The 19,337-nt window shown below is 47.9% G+C and overlaps 1 protein-coding gene across 2 annotated transcripts in view; it reads right to left on the bottom strand.

The window, feature by feature from the left end:
* TMEM255A (transmembrane protein 255A) overlaps positions 1-17,912 on the bottom strand; it is a 45,155-nt gene extending 27,243 nt beyond the window's left edge. For both annotated transcript variants that reach the window (XM_032882299.1, XM_032882298.1), the window contains exons 1-3: positions 17,679-17,912; positions 10,904-11,046; positions 1,533-1,595 (exon numbers count right to left, since the gene is read on the bottom strand). In XM_032882299.1, coding sequence (XP_032738190.1) covers positions 1,533-1,595; positions 10,904-11,046; positions 17,679-17,736 — 264 coding nt within the window. In that variant the 5' untranslated portion in view covers positions 17,737-17,912. The remainder of the gene's footprint in view (positions 1-1,532; positions 1,596-10,903; positions 11,047-17,678) is intronic.
* Between the last annotated feature and the right edge of the window lie 1,425 nt (positions 17,913-19,337).

The raw sequence follows: 19,337 nt of genomic DNA on the forward strand, positions 1-19,337 counted from the left end.
GGCAGCGATGGAGATGGCGATGATTCTGAGTTCCCACACAACCCCACCTGGCCTTCTGCGTGGTTGAGGAAGGCACTTTCAACTTATTAAGATTTAAATATCGAAGACATCTCCCAAGGATGGAAGTCTCTGGAACTGATCAACTCTGTGTAGTACTTACGAAAATTTTTAAGAAAAAGGTCTGCTTGCACCAGACTGCCCTATACTCTGATCATGTTAGATAACAAATTTCCCTAATAATCTGTCTTCTGATACGAGGGAGATAGCACAAGCTGATGTGGGGGAAGGTGCTTCCAGGGCCGGGGGGTGGGGGGTGGGGGGTGGGGATAGGTGTCACCTGAACCCACCATCTGCCCAGGGTCGATCCTCAGAAGGACAGAGAATCAGTCCTTTTCTTCCTCGAGGTGTTTGTTGGGGGAAAAGGGGAAAAGAGCATGGCATTAAACTGCTCTCCAGGGCAAAATCAAATCAAAGTCAAGGCTACCCTAAGGTTCTCGTTCTCAGCAGGCTGGGAGGAACTATTTCTCTCCTTCAGGATTGTTCAGAAGCCTCTGCCCATCAATCTCACTTCACAGCGCTACAGAGAATTGGTAAATAATGGATGAACGCTGTCGTGAAATTGGCATTATTAGCTATGCGATGATCAGCCCTGCAATTAAAACTCCCCCGTTATTTTGAATAATGTAAGCCCAGAGAGCAAACAGGACTGGCGGGAGAGGCGGGGAGTCCAGGTGAAATGGAAGAAGAGAATGCGGAGCGCTCCCCTGAGGGAATTCCCCACATTGCTGGGGGAGAACAGAGGGTTGGAGTTCTCTGTCCCTGGAGCTATTACGTTATCTGATTAAACTTGCCGTTAAATAGACCCCATTATCAAAGTCTAGATGCCACAGAACCTTGTGCTGCGGGAGCCTAATCAGTGCACCATCTGACCACTGTCCAGGCATCCTGATTTACAAGAGTCTAAAACTGTAATATGCTTGTAATTCGGTCGGTGCCAGGAAATCCAGCAGCTTGCCCTTGTGGGCCCCCATTGGGACATAGAACTTTCTAAGTTTTGCCTCCTGTTATCTGCTCATTCTTCCTTCGAACCTTACAACACACTTAACTTCGAGCTCTGGGTAATGGGAATACGTTCGGTTGGCTCGCTGTTTTGTCTTCGGCGGGCCCATTTGTTCTAACTGAGGTGTCCTAGAGGGTGATATCCTAAAAGGCAGGAATCCTCTGCAAAAACTTCCCACAAATTTATGCATCAGAGAGGGAGGAGGAAAGCAAAGGGCAAGATCCAGAATATTCTATCCCTTTCACTTAAGGAGACTAACCAGGGCACTGAGGGAGTGTCGGGCAAGACAGGAACAAGTCCCATACCACAGGGTCACTTTAGAGTAAGTTCCTTGGTGGCTGAGGGGGAAAAGGCAAAGGGGCATTTTCTTCTGTGGCCCGACCTGGGAAACCTTAAGAAGCATGTTAGTTACCCATATGAATATTGAGCTTTTCCAAATGAAGAGTACGATTCCATAGCTATGAAAACTTACCATCTGCCGTTTGTTCTCAACAAGGTTTGATCCGATGATTCCAAGGAATGATCCAAAGCCGAGCTGCAATGCAACATGGCAAACATATGGGAAGGTGATCAGCCTGCCCACGCAATGGATGGGATTCAGGGCAACGAACAAGGTCTGATACGACACATGCAGCTGTTACACAGATACGACGTGTTCAATAAAAGTATTTCTCCCACCATTTGTCCATCTTTCCTTGTAGAAACGAATCAGACCTAAGAAGAAACTCATGTGCCCAAAAACTCAAAGCAAAGGTCAACCAGAGCTTTTCAGAGTCTGCCTAGTTCAATGTCAATATCTATTACCTAGCGCATGACTGCAAGACTCAGTAAGAGACATATAACGGTGAAAAGCACACGTTATAGTCTGATCTTTATCTTTTTTTGGGGGGGGAAGGAGATCATCTACTCTGATACATGGATTACAAAGTAAAGATTTGAAATAGCAATTTTTGATGCATCCGGCCCACTAATCAAACCCAGGAAGTGCTTTAGAAATCAGCAAGCACCTTAACCTAGACTTAAAAAAAAAAACCCTATTTTTTGAAAGCCTGTATTTGTGGCTGACCCACTGCAATTTACGTTAGCACTTATTCACCTCTTCTTCTATCTCTGCTTCATTTATGGACAGAAAGCATTCATTAGAGGGTGAACAGAAATGGCCGTGTAAAGCCCTAAAAAAACAATCTCCCTAAGTGGCTGGAATGATGGCTCACTGTAGCAGGTCCCACTGTCCTCTCCCTTCTGCCATTAGTGGACTGAGTCAGCCAGGCTCAGCTGCACATGATCCCTAACCGATGGCTGTCGGTAGGGATAAAAATGGAATAAGTAAAAAGTGGTGAGCACGGACCAATAAATCTTAACACAAGCTCGGTGATGTAGTTACAGGTCTCTTTAGCCTCCCTGATGGGCCAGGTTTCCATCTACAGCTTTACTGTGGCTCACAGGGGCATCTATTTCCATCTGAGGCCCCCCACGCCTTACAGCCGAACTTGGAAATCTAATGGACCGAGGGCAGGGCAGAAATGGGGTGGGGCTCGTGGGGGCACTGAGTGCTGGTCTCAGAAACCCAAGAATGAAAGGGAATGACCGGAAGGGATGAATACAAATTTCCAAGGACTCATTTGGCCACTCAGCCAGCAACACTTCTTGGGAAATAGACGCCGACGTGCACGAGGGTATATCCCACACCCCCCAAGACTCTACTGAGAACATCCACACTCAACAGTTAAACTCCGCCCACCTCGCCGCCGGCTCTTATTTTAAATGTAATTTAAATGTCTTGTCGTCAAGTATACTGATTAAAACCTGGTTCTCACACCAGCCTGGGTTCCTACCCCAGCTCTTCCACCTTTGTCTGTGGGATTTTGAACAGACGGATTAGCCTCCTTCAGCCTCAGTTTCCTGATCTGGGAAATGGGGACTCTAGCAGGGGCTACCTCATTGGACTTGTGCAAGCATGAACCAGGAAGATACATTCCAAGAACTTAGCACAGTGCTTGGCACACAGTAAGTACTCAGTACATATTGTTCCCGTGGTTTTTACTATTTTTGAAGACATTTACCTTTTGAGCAGCTCTAACCTAATTTGAGCTGGAAAATCCTATCATTATTTGCTCAATTTCATAAGAGAGCTTCATGTTTGCTCTTTCCCCTGCCTGCAGTATATTCCACAGCTTTTATTTTTCAGGAAGAATTCTGTGACTAGTCTGTGCTTGTGGCATTCTGGACCACTTGGGGAGATGGAGAGAAGGTTGGAGGCAGCTTCTCACATGGAACGTAAGTCTGAGTAGTTTATCAGTATCCGCAGCTGCTTCGCTTAATGTCTCCTGAACCCCAACAGCAAGCTTGGCCTTCAGACGGGAAGCAAAAACGCTCGACATTCCAGGTGCTCTCAAATAACTCCCTGATGGTAGTGGCCAGAAGAGGTGGGCTGAAGCCTCGTGGAATTGACTGGAAAGACAAGGCACCCGGGACTTGAAGTCTCAGGTCAGCCAGTGACTTTATCCAGTTCCCTCCCTTTCTCTCTGTTCCACTTGAATCCACTCTGATTCATTCGGTTTTTTAATATTCACTAAATACTTGTGTCAGATAATAAGACATGACCTCTGCCCTCCAGCAGTTTGTAGTCCAGTGAAGGAGAGACGGACTGTGGGTTAAGGACCACAAGAAAGGGATAAAATAGTGCTATAGGAGAAGATGATCATTCATTTTGTATTACATCCCTGGCCCCACTATCTGTGAACTGTGTGACCCTGGACTAGTCCTACCCACTCTGCGTGTCAGTTTCCCCATCTATACAATGGGGGTCACAACTAACTACCACACGGGGCTGCCGGGAGGATGAAAGGAGATAAAATATGTAGTGTGACTTCTATTGGGTATTTACCCCCGCAAAGACAAAAATACTAATTCAAAAAGATCTATGCACCCCTACATTTATTGCAGCATGATTCAGAATAGCCAAGATATAGAAGCAACCTAGGTGTCCACTGATAGACAAATAAATAAGGAAGACGAGGTGTATATACATGCAGGGGAATATTGCTCAGCCATGAAAGGATGAGCTCTTGCCATTTGTGGCAACATGGAAGGACCTAGAGGGTACGATGTTAAGTGAAATAAATCAGACTGAGAAAGACAAATACCATATGATTTCACTTATATGTGAAATCTGAAAAAAACTAAACAAATGAGTGAACAAGCAAACAAAAAGTAGCATCAGACCTATAAACACAGAGCACAAATGGATGGCTGCCAGAGGGGACAGCGGCGAGCGAAGGGCAGTGGGAGATACAGGTTTCCAGTTATGGAATGAATAAGTCATGGGAATGAAAAGCACAGAGTGGGGAATATAGACAATGGTATTGTCCTAGCATTGTATGGGGACAGATGGGAGCGATACTCGTAGTGAGTGGAGTATAATGTACAGAGAAGTCGAATCACTATGTTGTACACCTAAAATTAGTTTAACATTGTGTGTCAACTATACCCAAATTTAAAAAAAAATTTTTTAATTAAGTGTGTGTGGCGGGGGGTACCTGGGTGGCTCAGTCAGTTAAGTGTCTGCCTTTGGCTCAGGTCATGATCAGGGGGTCCTGGGATCGAGCCCCACATCGGGCTCCCTGCTCAGTGGGGAGTCTCCTTCTCCCTCTCCTTCCTGTTCCTGCTCTCTCTTGCTATCTCTGTCTCTCTTTCTCTTTATTTAAAAAAAAATAAAGTATGTGGTGTGAGTTGCATAAGGTAGGATGCTAAATAAATGGTAGTTCTAAGAATTCACAAAGGAGGAGGCATTTTAAATGAGGTCAAAGATAGGTAGAGTTCACCAGGCAGGGAACTATAACATCTGTTGAGTCATGGCTGGAAGAACTCACTCACCTGGATGGCAGGTTGATGAACTCACCAGTGTTGCTAAAACTACCGTACATTTGAAAAGCATCAAATTTAAAGAAGCATGTGTCCTCCATTTTGGTCACAGTAACGCTATGGAAGTTTACTGGAGCTGATGCCATTCCCATTTGATAGACAGGAAAATGGCGGCCGAGAGAACTGTATGGACTTATCCCCGCTTACAGCAAGTTAATGACAGGGCCAGGACTAGTCCACTGGTCCCCTGACCAACAGCTGGTGTTCTTTCAGCCACACTGTGCTGCATTTGTGGTGCGTTAGTAGAATAGAGCCCTTCGTCACTGCCCCTGCCTCTCCAGGAAAGAAGTTCCCTGCAAGGAGGGAGTGAAAAGTCCTATTTGAGGAAGAGCCGAGGGGTTGAAAATTAAAAAGGACAAATCAACAGAACTTCCAGAAAGTGGGCAGTTGCTTCTAGTCAACTGTTTCCTCTCCTGAGGCCTCAGAAAGGAAAGCTCTGTGGTCACCCCTTAAGAACTGCATGGAATCATGGGAAATGCAGACCTTTGGACCTCCATCTTGATTCCCCATTACCTGAATAAATAACCAATTTGCTTTGTTTGGGCTGCCCTCCATTCGTTGAAGAAAATGTCAAACCATTAGAAATCAAAGTCAGGTTTAAGGGCTCTTTTTGGACTGGGCCCTGTAACTTAGGCTGATTCCCAGTCATTGCGGCAGACACCCAGCTCTGACGCTCAGAAGGATTAGTCATTCAATACATGTTAATTGGACATCTACTGTGCAGCCCGGCCCTGTGCTAGATCTGTGATTTGGAGACCAGAAGTTGGGGGGATGGGTTAGGATACCATGATCAAAGAGACTCAACCTCAAGAAGCTGTAATTAACTGGTCCACAATTTCTTCCCATAATCCTGAAATCCAAAAAGCTGTTAAAACCAAAAGGTTGTTTTGTTTTGTTTTTTGGTAACTAACTTGGTGGCAAAACCTTGGACTGATGTGAGATTATTTTATAATCTTTATCTACTTAGTATAAAAATTCATAGTTTATTAGAGAAATATGAAGGAGCTGCTTATGGGGGGGGGTTCTTAAGACCTCACCGGGATGTTAGATAACATAATATATGCACTGTATTATCTTTCTAAAATAAAAAAAAGAAGTCTACATTTTCAAACACATTGGGCCCAAGGATTCAGATAAGGGATGGTGGACCTGAATAAATAAAGCCAAAGAATATGGTGCAACAGATGCCATAAAGGGGGATGATGTAAGTATTTTCTGGAACCATGAGTAGGAGAACTCTATGGTACGGAGTTCAAAGATGGTAGACACCACTGTGGACCCCTGGGGTTGAAAAAACGTCCCAGCCATGTCTTGAAGTTAGGATAGAACAGAACGTCTGGATCAATAGAGAGAGAGAGCCGAGGGAGAACATTCCAGACCAGGGCGAACAATGAAAACCACAGCAACAAGACAGAAAAACCCAAGTTGTGTTCAGGGCCAGGAACTGACAATTTTGGCAAAAGAAGGGGAATGGGAGAGCAGGCCAAGGGCACCTTCAGTGAACCCTGAATGACAATGGTAAGGAGGCAACAGGGAGCCAATGACAGAACTTGCCGGCATTAGACATCTGACTGAGCAAATCCAGATTCGAGTCTCATCTTTGAAATGGACTTCTAAGGTAGGAACTTTATTTTAGAATGATCTTATATTTTAGAAATATTTTCAACAAGAGGTGGACAAAATTTCTGCCCAGTCCACAACAAACCACAAAATCCTCCTATCCAGAGCTCTGTACGTTTCCTTAGCAGTCAATTCTTTTAATCTACACTTTGTTGGATTTAGCAAGGGTCCTCACATGTGAAGCTGAAGCCACACTTGCTGAAAGAAAGTTTCTGGGCTATTGCCTCAAATGATGCCTGTTGTCTCAGTCTCCTACTCTCCCATGGTAACTCTGATATAATTTTTCAATTCACACACACACACACACACACACACACACACACCCCTTGGAAACGGGGCTGAAACTCTTATTTTTTATTTTATTTTTTCCTGAAAGGAACCCCAGGCTGGTATGGGCCTTAACAGTACGTACAACAGCTGGGGAGAGGGTACAAGAATGAAAGGATTTCCACGCTAATCAGGTGGCCAACCCCATCTTGTGGGTTGCTGGGGAAACACATTTCAAGGCCTCATTCTCCTGGATCTAAGGTTAAAGCGTTACAGAGAAGGAGCAGGCTCTCTCCCTCTGGCCCTTTTCAGCTTTATACAACAACAACCGAGCCCCCTGTTTTTTTAGGCCTCCGCTGCAGAAAGCTGACAGAAAACTCTGCAGGAATGGAATACGTCTCGAACATTCGAGGACAGTAAAAACCATAAACCAGTTTGTCTTTATCGGTTTTCGTTTTTTAAAAAAATCGCAAAGTTCAGCTTGTACAGATCAGCACATCTTTAAAGATGCGTGTGTGTATGTATGTCTTAGGATGATGGTACCACATTCTAGCTCAGAGAGAGTGGCTTAGGCTCGATTATAACTCACCTCACTGTACAAAGGCATCTCGCTTGGCAAAATACATATGCCCTAGAAAAGTTTCACCTGAGTTTAAGCTGTGCAAATATAATTACATTTTAAAATGCCTAAGACCTCAATATTTAAATGGGCTGTATGTGAGGTAACTCTTCTTTTAATCTAATAACAGCTCCCTGATTTGTCTGTTTCAAAAATTTAAAATTGCGTACTGTTAACACATTTAACCAGCAAATTAATTGGAGAGAGCAGAAAGGAAGTTTAGGATGATTCTGTGGTGGGTTTTTTGTTTATTTTTTTAGTTAACCCCAAAACAGCAGAGTTCCAAGTAGCCTGATATTTTTCACATTTCTATACAAGAATCATTTATATTCTAAGTGACCAATCTTAAAATGCTCTACTACGTTCATTCGGGTTTTATAGCTGAGCATATTTTAGTTCTTAGGTTTTAGTTCTCGCGGTTGTTGCTGGTTGACTCGAATTAGGTTCTTCTGGGGCTTTTTATTAAAATGCAGACTCAATGTGTATTACTTAGCTCATCAAAAGGAAATTCGGGTTCCCCGCCCCTACCTGAACCTGCTGGATCAGATTCTCTGGGGGGCAGGGAGCTGAGGTCTCCATTTTCCCCAGCTTCCCCTGCTCATTCTTATGCACACCAAGGTGGGGAAACCATTGGCTTAGAGTTTATATAGTACCTACCTCTCTGATAACCAAAAGATTCGATTAGTGAGAGCCCTCCATTTCCGGATAAATCTTCATTTCTCAGGCCTGGGTCGTTACTGTATTTGTTACCACGGGATCTGACCTCAAATGCATTTTTCCGTTTTTCAATCTGCAATCTTCCCCATTCATTTTTGATAATTAAAACCCATTTTAAAAGAAACAATCTACAGGAACTCTGAGAGCACCTTTTTTAAAGGTTAAACCGTGGGGCACACTGTCCTTTAGGGATGGTTCTCCTCTTAACATTTCTATGTTAGCTTTTAGTGAAACACACACACACACACACACACCACTGCTTCAACTTCCTGGCTAGCTGAACATCAGGTACCCGAATAACAACAATCACAACAATCACTTGTCCTCCTTCCTTTGTTAATGTACTCTAACCTAGCCACCCACGGGCCCATATGCTACAAAGAAGGTTCACAGTCACCATTCTAGAGTAGGAGTTCCTACTCTTAAACGACACAGAAAGCACCTTTTCCTCACCCATAGAGAGTCTGAATCCTGGCCTGAGCATTTGCTCCTCCATCAGAAATATTCTACAAAGCGCAGCTACCTGAGGCACGCAGTCATACAGACCCTATATAAATTGCCTTTCCAAGCCACCAAAGTGCAATCTTACCTCCCCTTTCCTCCTCACCGCCCACCCCCCTGCTTGTGTTTAAAAATAAAACCCAATTCTGCTGACAACTGGCTTTCTTGCCTCACCACAGGAAGTGGACTGGGTGAGTTCTCATATCACATGTTTAACAGAGGGCACTGAATGGTGTCTGCGGGACACCTGCCGTTGGCCGGTGGGGAGCCCTGCCGGCCCAAGGGCCAAGAGCAGGGAAGGAACTTACTGGGCAGCCTTCAGCTCCTGGGAGGTGGGAGGCACAGCCCGAGTCTGGCTAACCTGGGCTATTGAGGAGGCTGACTGTGGAACCTGTGGCCTAGGCAACCCGCGTCAGGCTTGGTCACTCACAGTGCGGGCTTGTCAAAGGCAACCATCTTTAATCCTTTCCTCCCCCTTGACTTCCCTCTCCAACCCCACCTCTCCAAAAAAAATAAAAAGGAAAAGAAAAGAAAAAAGAAAAAAACCAACAACACAAATACATCTGACCTCTTTGCTGTACTTAAAAAAAAAAAAATTGTCCTAAACTTCCTTCCTGCTCTCTACAATTAATTGCAAATTATAATTGGGAAGTCATACGATGGTGACTGTGATAGTGAAATATGACCCAACCTCTAGAGTTTGGCTTTCGGGTTCAACAAGCAGTATGTGCCGATCTGAACGAGGTTCATGTTTGTTTTTGTTTTTCTTTTCTTTTCCCCAGATTTATTGAGGTATAAATGGCAAGTGAAAGTGTCTGTGTTTAAAGTACACAACACGATGATCTGGCATAAAATGAGGTTTTTGTATATTAAGAGTCCAGGGGTTTCCAGAGCGGATTGTGTGCACCCCGGAGATGGATGGGTAAAGCAGTCCACTGATCTATGGAAGAAACTACCTGAACTCTCGTTTCCCATTTATTGTTTATCTAAAATGGTAAAAAAAGAAATTAAGCCTTGCAAATTTTCAAGAAACAGACTGTCACTGGCGCCCCCCCCCACCCCGCCCTTGTGAGATGCCAAGGTGGGCTGCCTTGCCAGGAGGAAAGCAAGATCCTAGCGGCGACCAGTTGTTGACGGCGGAGCATTTAATGTGTACTCGGACTGTGTGATCTAGTTTTAACTAAACCAGTCCCTACAAAATGGGCAAGTGCTTTGGAAAGGCTCCTACTAAGATGACCCTAATAATGTAAGCAGAAGCGAGCCGCAAGAAAATGGCAGAGCTGACACTTCTCTCAGGATGAGCTTTTTGTCAGCCACATTGTGGGACTGACTTAAAAAACAAGGATGCCACCTTATACGGGGACAGATGGCAGCGACACTTGTGGTGAGAGCAGCAGACTAATGTCTAGAAATGTTGAATCACTACGCTGTACGCCTGAAAGTAACGCGACACGGTGTGTCAACTCTACTCAAATTAACAAAAAAATCTTTAACCAATGCCAATGATAATCTAAGTCATATCTGATATGTAGGCCCAAAACATTCAAAATCATCTAGTGCTGTATTTCAAATAAGGATTTATAGCCATTATCTTTCACGTTCATTCTTTGAAATTTTAGTGTTAGTATGAAGGTATTAAAAATTATTGTTTTTAATCTAATCTTTGGATTTCCATTTTTGTATGTTTTAGGAACATGCCTAAAACTTACAAATGAATAAATACATACATTTTAGAAGTAAATATTCCGCATATCTTTTCTGATAGCAGTGTAGGAGTACTTTGGAGATCAGTGCTGTCGGTCACAGAGCATCAGGCTGTCCTCAGATTTCAGGAAGATCCGGGGAGCCCCATTATATATAGGAGAGCAGATGCCCCGAGAGAAAAGGACCTTAGGCTAAGGTTAACACTGCTAGTTAGTAACCTCTCCTAGACTGGAAAACCAAGGTCCTAAAGAATGAGGTGCCTTGCCCGGGATCACACCACTATTCTGGACAGAGCCCCAATTCTTCTGATTCTCAGTCTAGTGCTCTTCTTAATGGGCCCAGAGTTGCCTCTCTAAACACATATAGGGAAACCTCAAGGAGGAAAAACTGAGCAAACACTAGAAACTCAAGCAGAATTGAAAACCATCAGAGTAGAACCTGAAAGACGATCCAGAAAGCCACCAAGACCTACCTATGCCTTTTATACTTACAATAACTCCTGGGTAATAACCTCCGACGGTCACATTCTGGGTCCTGGTGGTGGCGGCAAGGCCCACCGTGAGAATTAACACGGACACGATGAGCAAGGTCACGGTGACGTAGATGGAGTTTCGTTTCCTTCGATTGAAGGCTCCTGAAAGCACACAGAGAAGCTGAAATTGCTCATTTCGGCCAGAGAAGGAATGGACTTAAAGGAAAAATCATTAGGAAGGTCTTCCTTTCCGACTTCAGCTGGTCACTGGGGTTATCTCTGGGGAGAGGAATTACTGGGAAGGGATGGCATTTCAGTTTTTTTGCCATCGTCAGGTGCCACGTTTACAATTAAAAAAAAAAAGACAAACTCATATTTCCAGTTGGAAAATGAACAACAGAAGAAATCTTACCAGTTACATAGAAATGAAACAAAAACAAATTTGGGGGCTTTCGGCATTCTGTAAAAGATGTGTCATACCTACTTAGTAGAGTGTTTTTTTAGGCTAAATTATGAGGTGTATGATAAATGGGAAGTGTGCGTGTGGAGATATTAAATGAAAATATCTTAAAGCCAATATGCGACCAAGAAGGGTTTTTTCATAAGCTGGAGATAGGAAATTTCATTTTCAGTGTAAATATCACAACCAAGCCAGGTACTGGGATTTTTTTTTTCATTTATTTCTGACATTTGCCACCTCATGTATAAACTTTAAAATGGTGTGTTGGCAAGATCTGTCACATAATAAATGTGTGTAATAAAGTAAGTGTTTGGAGGCCATTAGTCCACAAAGATATGTATCAGGGGAGGTAGATGGGGAAGATTATAACTTATACACATTTAGGCTTATGTGAGGGTGACATAAATATAAATGACAAGAAACCCGTTCCACTCAGTGCTTATCAGACACGATAGCGCAAACCAATATTTTTTTTTGAAAACAGGCTTATTAAGTCAGATAGAAAAATGGTATCTAGACTCACTTTTGAATTTAATTAAAAAAAAAAGGAACGGAGCACCGCCCCACACTCTGCCTGCATTTCTGTGGCTTGGGGAAGGGACTCTCAGCGGGAAGTACTAGGCATGAGTTCCCACCTAGGAGTTCTGTAAACAGAAGCAAAGAGGGGCGGAGGGGGGGTTGGTGGTGGGAGAGTCCAGTTCTCTAGCGAGAAGGATGAAGCAGCGGGGAGCCTTATGATGGGGTCGCCCACCCAGGCAGCTTGAGTGGCATTTATGGGCCTAAAGAGGCCACTAGAATCTGCTCCCAGGACCTCGTCATTCTGAAAGGCCTCACTGCAGCCTCAAGGCAGCAGCCGCCTTTGAAGCCGCCCAGACTGCACCACTGGGAGGGAGGGGAGAGGGGATGAAGCAAGGGGGAGGGAGGCGAGACAGTGAGCGAGACCCAGGCCAGGTGGGGGAGGGAAGGGCTGTGGCCCGGCCCGCGAAGCCCACAGCCGCTCTGCCCTCCTGGTGTGGACGCAGAGTGCCAGGAGTGCCAACCCTGGGTTTGAGCCACCATCCATCTTGTCTTCCCCAGTGCGGGCCCCGCCGAGGGTTCCAAGGGAGGTGGGAGGGGCTGGCGGTCTCCCCTGACGTCAGCCTGGAAAGTGAGGGACATGACTCATCAGGGTCATTTCTAATGCGATCCCGTTCTGAGACTATTTCACATTGAAATGTAGAAGAGCCGTTATAGGCACCCACAGACTAAAGAGCCAGACCTCGACCTGGGAGCAGAATTGGGGAGAGATGGGAGATGAGGCTCCTCTCCAGTGGGGCCTCAGTCCAGCCTCCACGGGGAAGAGCATAAAGGACCACTAGTGACACCTGTGACATCAGGGCCCTTGGTGAAAGATGGCTGTTTGGGATGCAAATGGCAAGCTGACTGGTGGAAACGCTGGGAGCAGGGCTGGGAGAGGGGGTCTCGAGGGGTGGGGCAGGGGAAGGGGGCCCCAAGATTTATTTCCTGTTCACCTGAAGCTTAGTTATCCTTTATTGGCATCTCGAGGGGCCATAAATGAATGTCTAAACCAGGGTCCCCAAGTCTGTTTGATCATGGGTGCTTCTCGGTGAATCTGCGAGTTGGTTTCACAGAGGGGCTCTAACCTAAACCTATCAACATCGCCTCCCAATTCCACCTGCCTTCTCCTGTCTCTCACCGCACCTTAGTACTCCCCTGCCTCAAATGTACAAAAGACAGCGAGGGAACATCTGGAGACAACAAGGGTATCTCTGTGACACTGAAAGAGTCTCAACACCTCACACGGAAAACACACAACTTTAGAGACTAAACGGCTGCGCGGGGCGGGGGGGGGGGGGGGGCGTGTGTATGGTCTTTCTAATTTTTTTCAGTATCACTCGCCTGCTCTTTCCCTGCCAAGTGGCTTTAAATCCTATTCACAGCTCTTGGGTCTCCTTTGTAAATACCACTCTAGCTCTTAAAAGCACAGGAGCCAGGTCAGAAAAGTGACTCAGCAAACCACATGGTGTCATTTGAAAATCTATTTTTTCCCCCCTGCTTTAGAACCTGAATTGAAAATCCAGTCAGTTGAGAAACTCGGGCAAAGATCCTACAGATTGACAGGGGCCTTGCCTCCGGATAGGATTTGCTTTGAAAATTCCTAAGAAAACTCTCTTATCACTAGGTTGAACAGCTTTTCCCTGTCTCCTTCACACCCTCCCCCAAGTCACTAGAAGGAGTATAATTGTGTAAGATAAAATTATTTCTAGTGGCACCTGGGGAGTTGACCATCATAAGGAACCCTGGAGAGGGGGCCGAATGCTTTTAAAAAGTGTAGAATCACCTCTCCATTTACCTTTAGTGTCAATTCGATTTAAAAGTCACATCTACTTAGAACAAGACACACCTGTTCTCTGAACGTGTGGTTCAGGCTTCTAGAAGGTAGCTCATTGTGTCTGTTTAGGACATTTTCCTGGTGGTTGTTTCGTTTTAGAAGGGAGCCCTATTCTTATTAGGGTACAATTTGGGGCCTGCCTTAGATGTTCCCGTGAACACAGGAACATCTGATTCTGATTTTGTCTAGTCAACCCACCAAAAACCTCTGGCCGATACCGTAAGGTGCTTGAACAAAGCTGGAGGTACTTGAAAACGGTGCCTATCGCAGTGTTTGATACCTAGCGAGCGAGCAGTCAATACTTGTTGAATAAAGAAGAGGCAACATATCAGAATCATTTCCCTTCTAATCAAAAAGACGGGGGGATTGTATGAATAAATATAAGCTGTGTTCGTAGAAATGATTTTTTAAAATAGGGCACACCTGACAGGGTCCCCAGAACTAAAAGGTTTCTGGTCCCCTGGTACCACACACCCCCAGTGTCTCTCACTGGCCGGCCTACTTGGCACCCAGGACATTTCTGTTTAAAGGACAATAGCCACCCCTGCAACCAACAGCAGTGGGAGAGTCTGAAATCCCCGTCACTGGCATTGCCTGCCCCCCTCCGCCCCCAGCAGCCTCCCTGCAGAGCTACTGCAGCCCTCCCTCTCTGCAGTGCCCCACCCCCACCCCAGATTCCCCGTGACGCTCTAGAAGCACCCAATTATTTGCTGTCTCCACCCTTCCAGATACAGCCTGGTCCCCCACCTTGGTCAGAGCCCCCACCCGCACTGCAGTCTTTGAATGTGAGTCCCTCCCTTCCTCTAAAACCTGCTCAAAACTCACCTCCTCCAAAAGTTTTTCTTCCCAAGCCTACTGTATTCTAATCGCTCCTTATTTCATGTTCCAGAGTCCCTATATACTTTGCTCAGTACACATGTTAACTGTAACTGCTACGGTCACCGTTGTAATTGTGGGTCTGGTACACAGCCCATATGATAAATCCAGCTCCAGGATGATGTAGCTGACAAGAACGAAGGTGTAGGCTGCCAGAAGGTGGGATGATTGTCTCTGCTTACTCATGTTTTACCTTGTGCATGTTCTTGATTACCCCCTTGATTATAGGGTGTAATGGCTATCAGAGTGCAGCCAGGATATGGGCCCAGTAGCCTGTCCTGTACACTATGTTGTTGATGACTGGCTAATTTGGGGGGCTCGTCTTTTGAACCAATTAGGCTTTGCTTACCTGAGTCAGCTTTGCCACACAAGGAGGGTCCTGGGAAGTCCCAGCCTCAAGCAGCCGGAAACAGGTGGCTGCCCACACAAGAGCCACAGGACTCTGCCAATCTCCCAAGCATTTCCTTAAAGGTGCTGATATCCCGCACCGCCCCCGCCCCTCCCCCCTTTTGCAGTTCTTTAACCAGAGGCGTCCAAGGCCGCTGGCGAATTGTTACCGGGAGGGAAGGAGGGCCCCGCTGTAGTAGAGGTGCCTCAGAGCCTGGGGGCGGTGTTGCAAAAAGGGAGACGGGGGTTGCTGGGAGGGGGATGTAGGGGCGCTGTTCACATGACCATCTTCATATTGCCAAGTGCCCCCTCTGTTCCCAGCCTTGTACTATCTGCTCATCCCCAGGAAGCCAGCAAACGTAGCGTGCAGGCACCTTGGTGCAGTGTGTGTCTGTGTGTTTTAAATGTTATTGTTTGGGCTGCGGTTGTGTCTTGCCTGTAGGGGGAATCCCCTCAGAAATGCTGTCCCTTGGAGTCTGAAACCCTAACCCCCACCTCCACTTCTCCTCCCCCGCCGTGCAAGGGAAGGTGGCGTTGCCAGAGCTAAGTGGGAGTCGCTCCTAAACAGCCTAGACGCTGATTCAGGCCTGGGTTGTGCGGGCCCCGAGCCAGGGAACTCCGGGGAGACTCCCCTGTCCAAACTGTGGAAACCCAGGGTTACCACTCGACTCAGGAATTTGCTAGTGCCCTCGGTGTGCGGACTTTACAAAGCGGGAGGCGTGGAGCAGGCTTGCGCGTCTGTAAGCGCTCTACGATCCTCCTCCCGCAGTATCGAGCCTGGGCTGGGCGAAGCCCACTCAGCTTCTTGTTGCGCAGACCTTTCGAGAAACGCAAGACTGGCCCAGGGCCCCTAGGAACCCAAGAAAGAACTCTCTTCGTCTTGCTCCCCAACCCACAGAGCCGTGTGTCAAGCAGCAACATTTAAAGCCCTGGACCCCTACCCGGCCCGCTCCCCTACAGGCAGACGGCCCGGCGCGGGAGGCCCGCTTTGCAGGTGGTGGTGGCCCGCGGCGGGATTGCGCGCTGCGGGCCCTCGAAACTCTCCCCCCGCCAACCCTCCCTGGCGCAACAGTCCGGCGTCGGGGAGCCAGGGGCTGCGCTGGCGCCACAGCTGGCCAAGGTGAGGAGTGCATTCCGTGTTCCTGTGTGCGCGCGCGTGCGTGTGTGTTTGTGTGTGTGTGTGTGTGTGTGTGTGTGTGCCTGCGCTCTTGTGTTAGACAGCTGGAGGGAATCTGGTACTGCTGGGTTCTGGATTCGGACCCAAGTCCTTGGCCTCATTTGGACCACGTTGCAAATAACTAGACCTTAAAAATAAAACAAACAAACAAATTCTTATACTGAATATGCAAAAGCATTGAATATACGGATCTTCCCACCATCGAGGAGATGACACTTTCTGGGGCCCCTCCGGTGAACGAATTCTGTTGAGACCCAGTCTTACGCAGGCAATAGGGAGCTCACATAGGGGGTTCAACCTTCCTCCCGCCCCCTCCTCTTGAGATGTTCCCGCAAATTCATCGGAGACCTAAGCAGATTGGATAGCAGGAATTCTGAACGGAGGAAATTTGCAGAATGTAAAGTATGTTGGCAAGAGATAATTCGATTTAGTTAGAGTGTATCCGAGGCGAATTTTAAGATTAGGTGGGATCATGGTTTGACAATCCCCTCCCGCTCTCCCGGGCTCCAAATTAATTTCTCCGCCCAGTGAAATCATAGGGTTTGGGAAGGTGCCTAACAGCTGAGGGGGACTGGGTTTGTGTTTTGTTTCTAACTACCAAAAAGCAGCTTCGAGGGGCAGCCAAGTTGATGCCTAGAGGTAGCTGTCCCCAGATGTGATGAGGAAAAGTGTTGAACCAAATCAGGCTAGTGGGTCCCCCCTCCCCCTCCATTCCACCCCGAGAGAGAAAGCGCGACTTCAGAAGATGCGCGGGCTCGCTCTGGCTCTTTCTTTCTCGCGCTCTCACTCGTCCCCCCCGCTTTTTTTTCCACACTCACGCATTTTTATTCCGTGCATTTGGAGCAGAATAGGAATCAAATTCAAGGAATGTTGATCCTGCTGCTGCAGATGGCAGGGCTGGGCTGTCTTGAGTGATTCCTTAGGAATTCCCCTCCCGCCAGCCCCCCTCCTTTCTTCTCCCCCCCGCCCATCCCCCAGGGTTGCGCAAACCACCCCCCTCTTCAGCGAGGTGCAAGTCCGCCCCCCCCCACCACTGCAGCTCTGAATTTCTGGGCACCTTCGACAGAATTGGAAGGGGGCAAGGACTCTGCTTCTCCTAATGTCGTTAGTCGTGAGCTCTTAGAAGTGACGGGGACTTTGCAAAGAGGGAGCGTCGGATGGAAAGCGAAGGCGCAGGTTGCAGGGAAGTGTTTTGATCCCCAGACAGCTGGAATTTACCACTGGCTGCAAGTCTGTCGGCACGCGCGCACAAACACGCACACACCCGCACTCCCGGGCAGGGATACTCCGACGCAAGCTTGGCGCTCGCATCTCCGCGCGTCGCCCCCGCCCCCCGCCGGGCCGCTCCCCTGGGGCTCTGGTCCGCTACCCAGACGCTGGGGTGCGCGGACCCCTACCTAGCCCCGCTTTCCGGCTCCGGGGGCGGCCCGGCGCTCATAGTCCAGAAGGCAGTGCACTCACCCCTAGCTGCCGCCGCCCCTAGGAAGGGCGGCTGGACTTACCCATGGAATCGGGCAGGGACATGTCGCTGGACCGCTGCTGAGTCAGGGACTGATGCATGGTGAAAGCTGCCCAGTGGCCCCGGCCCCCGAAGCTGCTTCACGCGCCCCCGGCTCAGGGCGCCCCGCAGAGCATCCTACTCCGCGGCTGCCGCTCCCCGTCCCTCCGAGAGCTGAGAGAGACTGCCTCTGGTTGCGAGCTGCAGCCCAAGTGCCGCCTCCCCCTCCCTTCCCCTCTTCTCCCTCCCTCCTCTTCTGCCTCCCTCTGCTCCGGGAGGCAGCAGCAAAGCAGCGGCGTGCGCTTGCGCAAGACCCCCCCTCCCTCCCCCCTCGGCCCCCCCATCCTAGTTATCCACCTCCCAGCCTCCCAAGCCAGACAGGGAGCCGTTTTAGCCCCTTGGGGCTCAGGGCTGCGCAGAGAAAAAGGGGGAGGCTACAGCCTGGGGCCAATCGGCCTTCTCTGTAGTTTGGAGAGAGGGTCTTGGGCAAACGTCCTGTTCTAGGATTTATAATTGGGTAGGGGGGTAGAGTCAGAGGTTCAGAGCTGATGAATACACACACACACACACACACACACACACACACACGAATGAGCGCACGCGCAGGGGCACACGCACACACACACACATTTGTGCAGGTTTGGTCTTAGTGCTTCCAGAATGACATAATGGAGCTGGAGATGATCCAGAGAAGGGCCACTCTATAATCAAGGGGGTGGGGGAGGGGAGAGGGGGCTGCCATATGAAGATAGATTAAACAAACGCAGACTCTTTAGTCTAGAAAGATGAAGGCTGGGAAGGGATGTGACCAGAGTGTATAAAATTATGCGGAGATGGAGAGAGGGAACACAGCCTTATTCACCAGATCTGAGAATTCTAGAACCAACAGCCCCCTAAGAGCTAGAAGGAGATTCAGCTAAAGCAAATACGACTTTGCATCAGCACCATTCCAGTCTGTGCTTTGGTCAAGATGCTTTTAGGTCAGGGGTCTCATTTTCTCATCCCAGCAGCCATGCAAGGCAGGAAGAGGAAGTATCCATAATCCCATTTTACAGATGAAGAAAATGAATCGCAGAGAAGGCACGAAATTTTCCTGTAGCCACTCAACCCGTAAGTGGCAGAGGTGGGATTTGAACCTAGATCTGTTGGACTCCCAGGTCAGTGCTCTTGCTGCTATGGCAGCTGAAAAGGAAGATTATATGGCATACTGAAAACTCAAGGCACTCTAGCCCCAAGAGGGACAACAGGATGAAAACGCCAGTAGCTTTGGAAAAAGTGAAACAGTCATGGCTGCCGGTATCCACTGTGGATTGCAAAGGGAAACTGAGGGTGAAGGGGGGACTGTCCTTGATCTTGGAGGACAGCAAAGCCCCTCCTAACTGATCCTTCCAGGCCCTATTAGGATATTGAGCTGGAATCACTATGTTGTCTGCCCAGAGAGTGGCTTTGAGTCCTCAAAACAGCAGCAGAACAGAATGAGGAGGAAGGTGAGGAAGAGGGTAACAGCGGGCTGGCAGCTCCCTCTGGCAACTCAGCCCTGTGAGCCCCGCATCCCACGGAATTTACCTGTTTGAAGGCATCCATTCTGTTTCAGTGAGAGCGCCCAGGTCCTCACTGCCAGGTCTCTTTCCAACCACCTCCCCTGATGACAGGGGCAACGCTC

This window comes from Lontra canadensis, unplaced genomic scaffold (assembly GCF_010015895.1).
Source record: "Lontra canadensis isolate GAN:19392208 unplaced genomic scaffold, GSC_riverotter_1.0 scaffold81, whole genome shotgun sequence".
NCBI lineage: Eukaryota > Metazoa > Chordata > Mammalia > Carnivora > Mustelidae > Lontra > Lontra canadensis.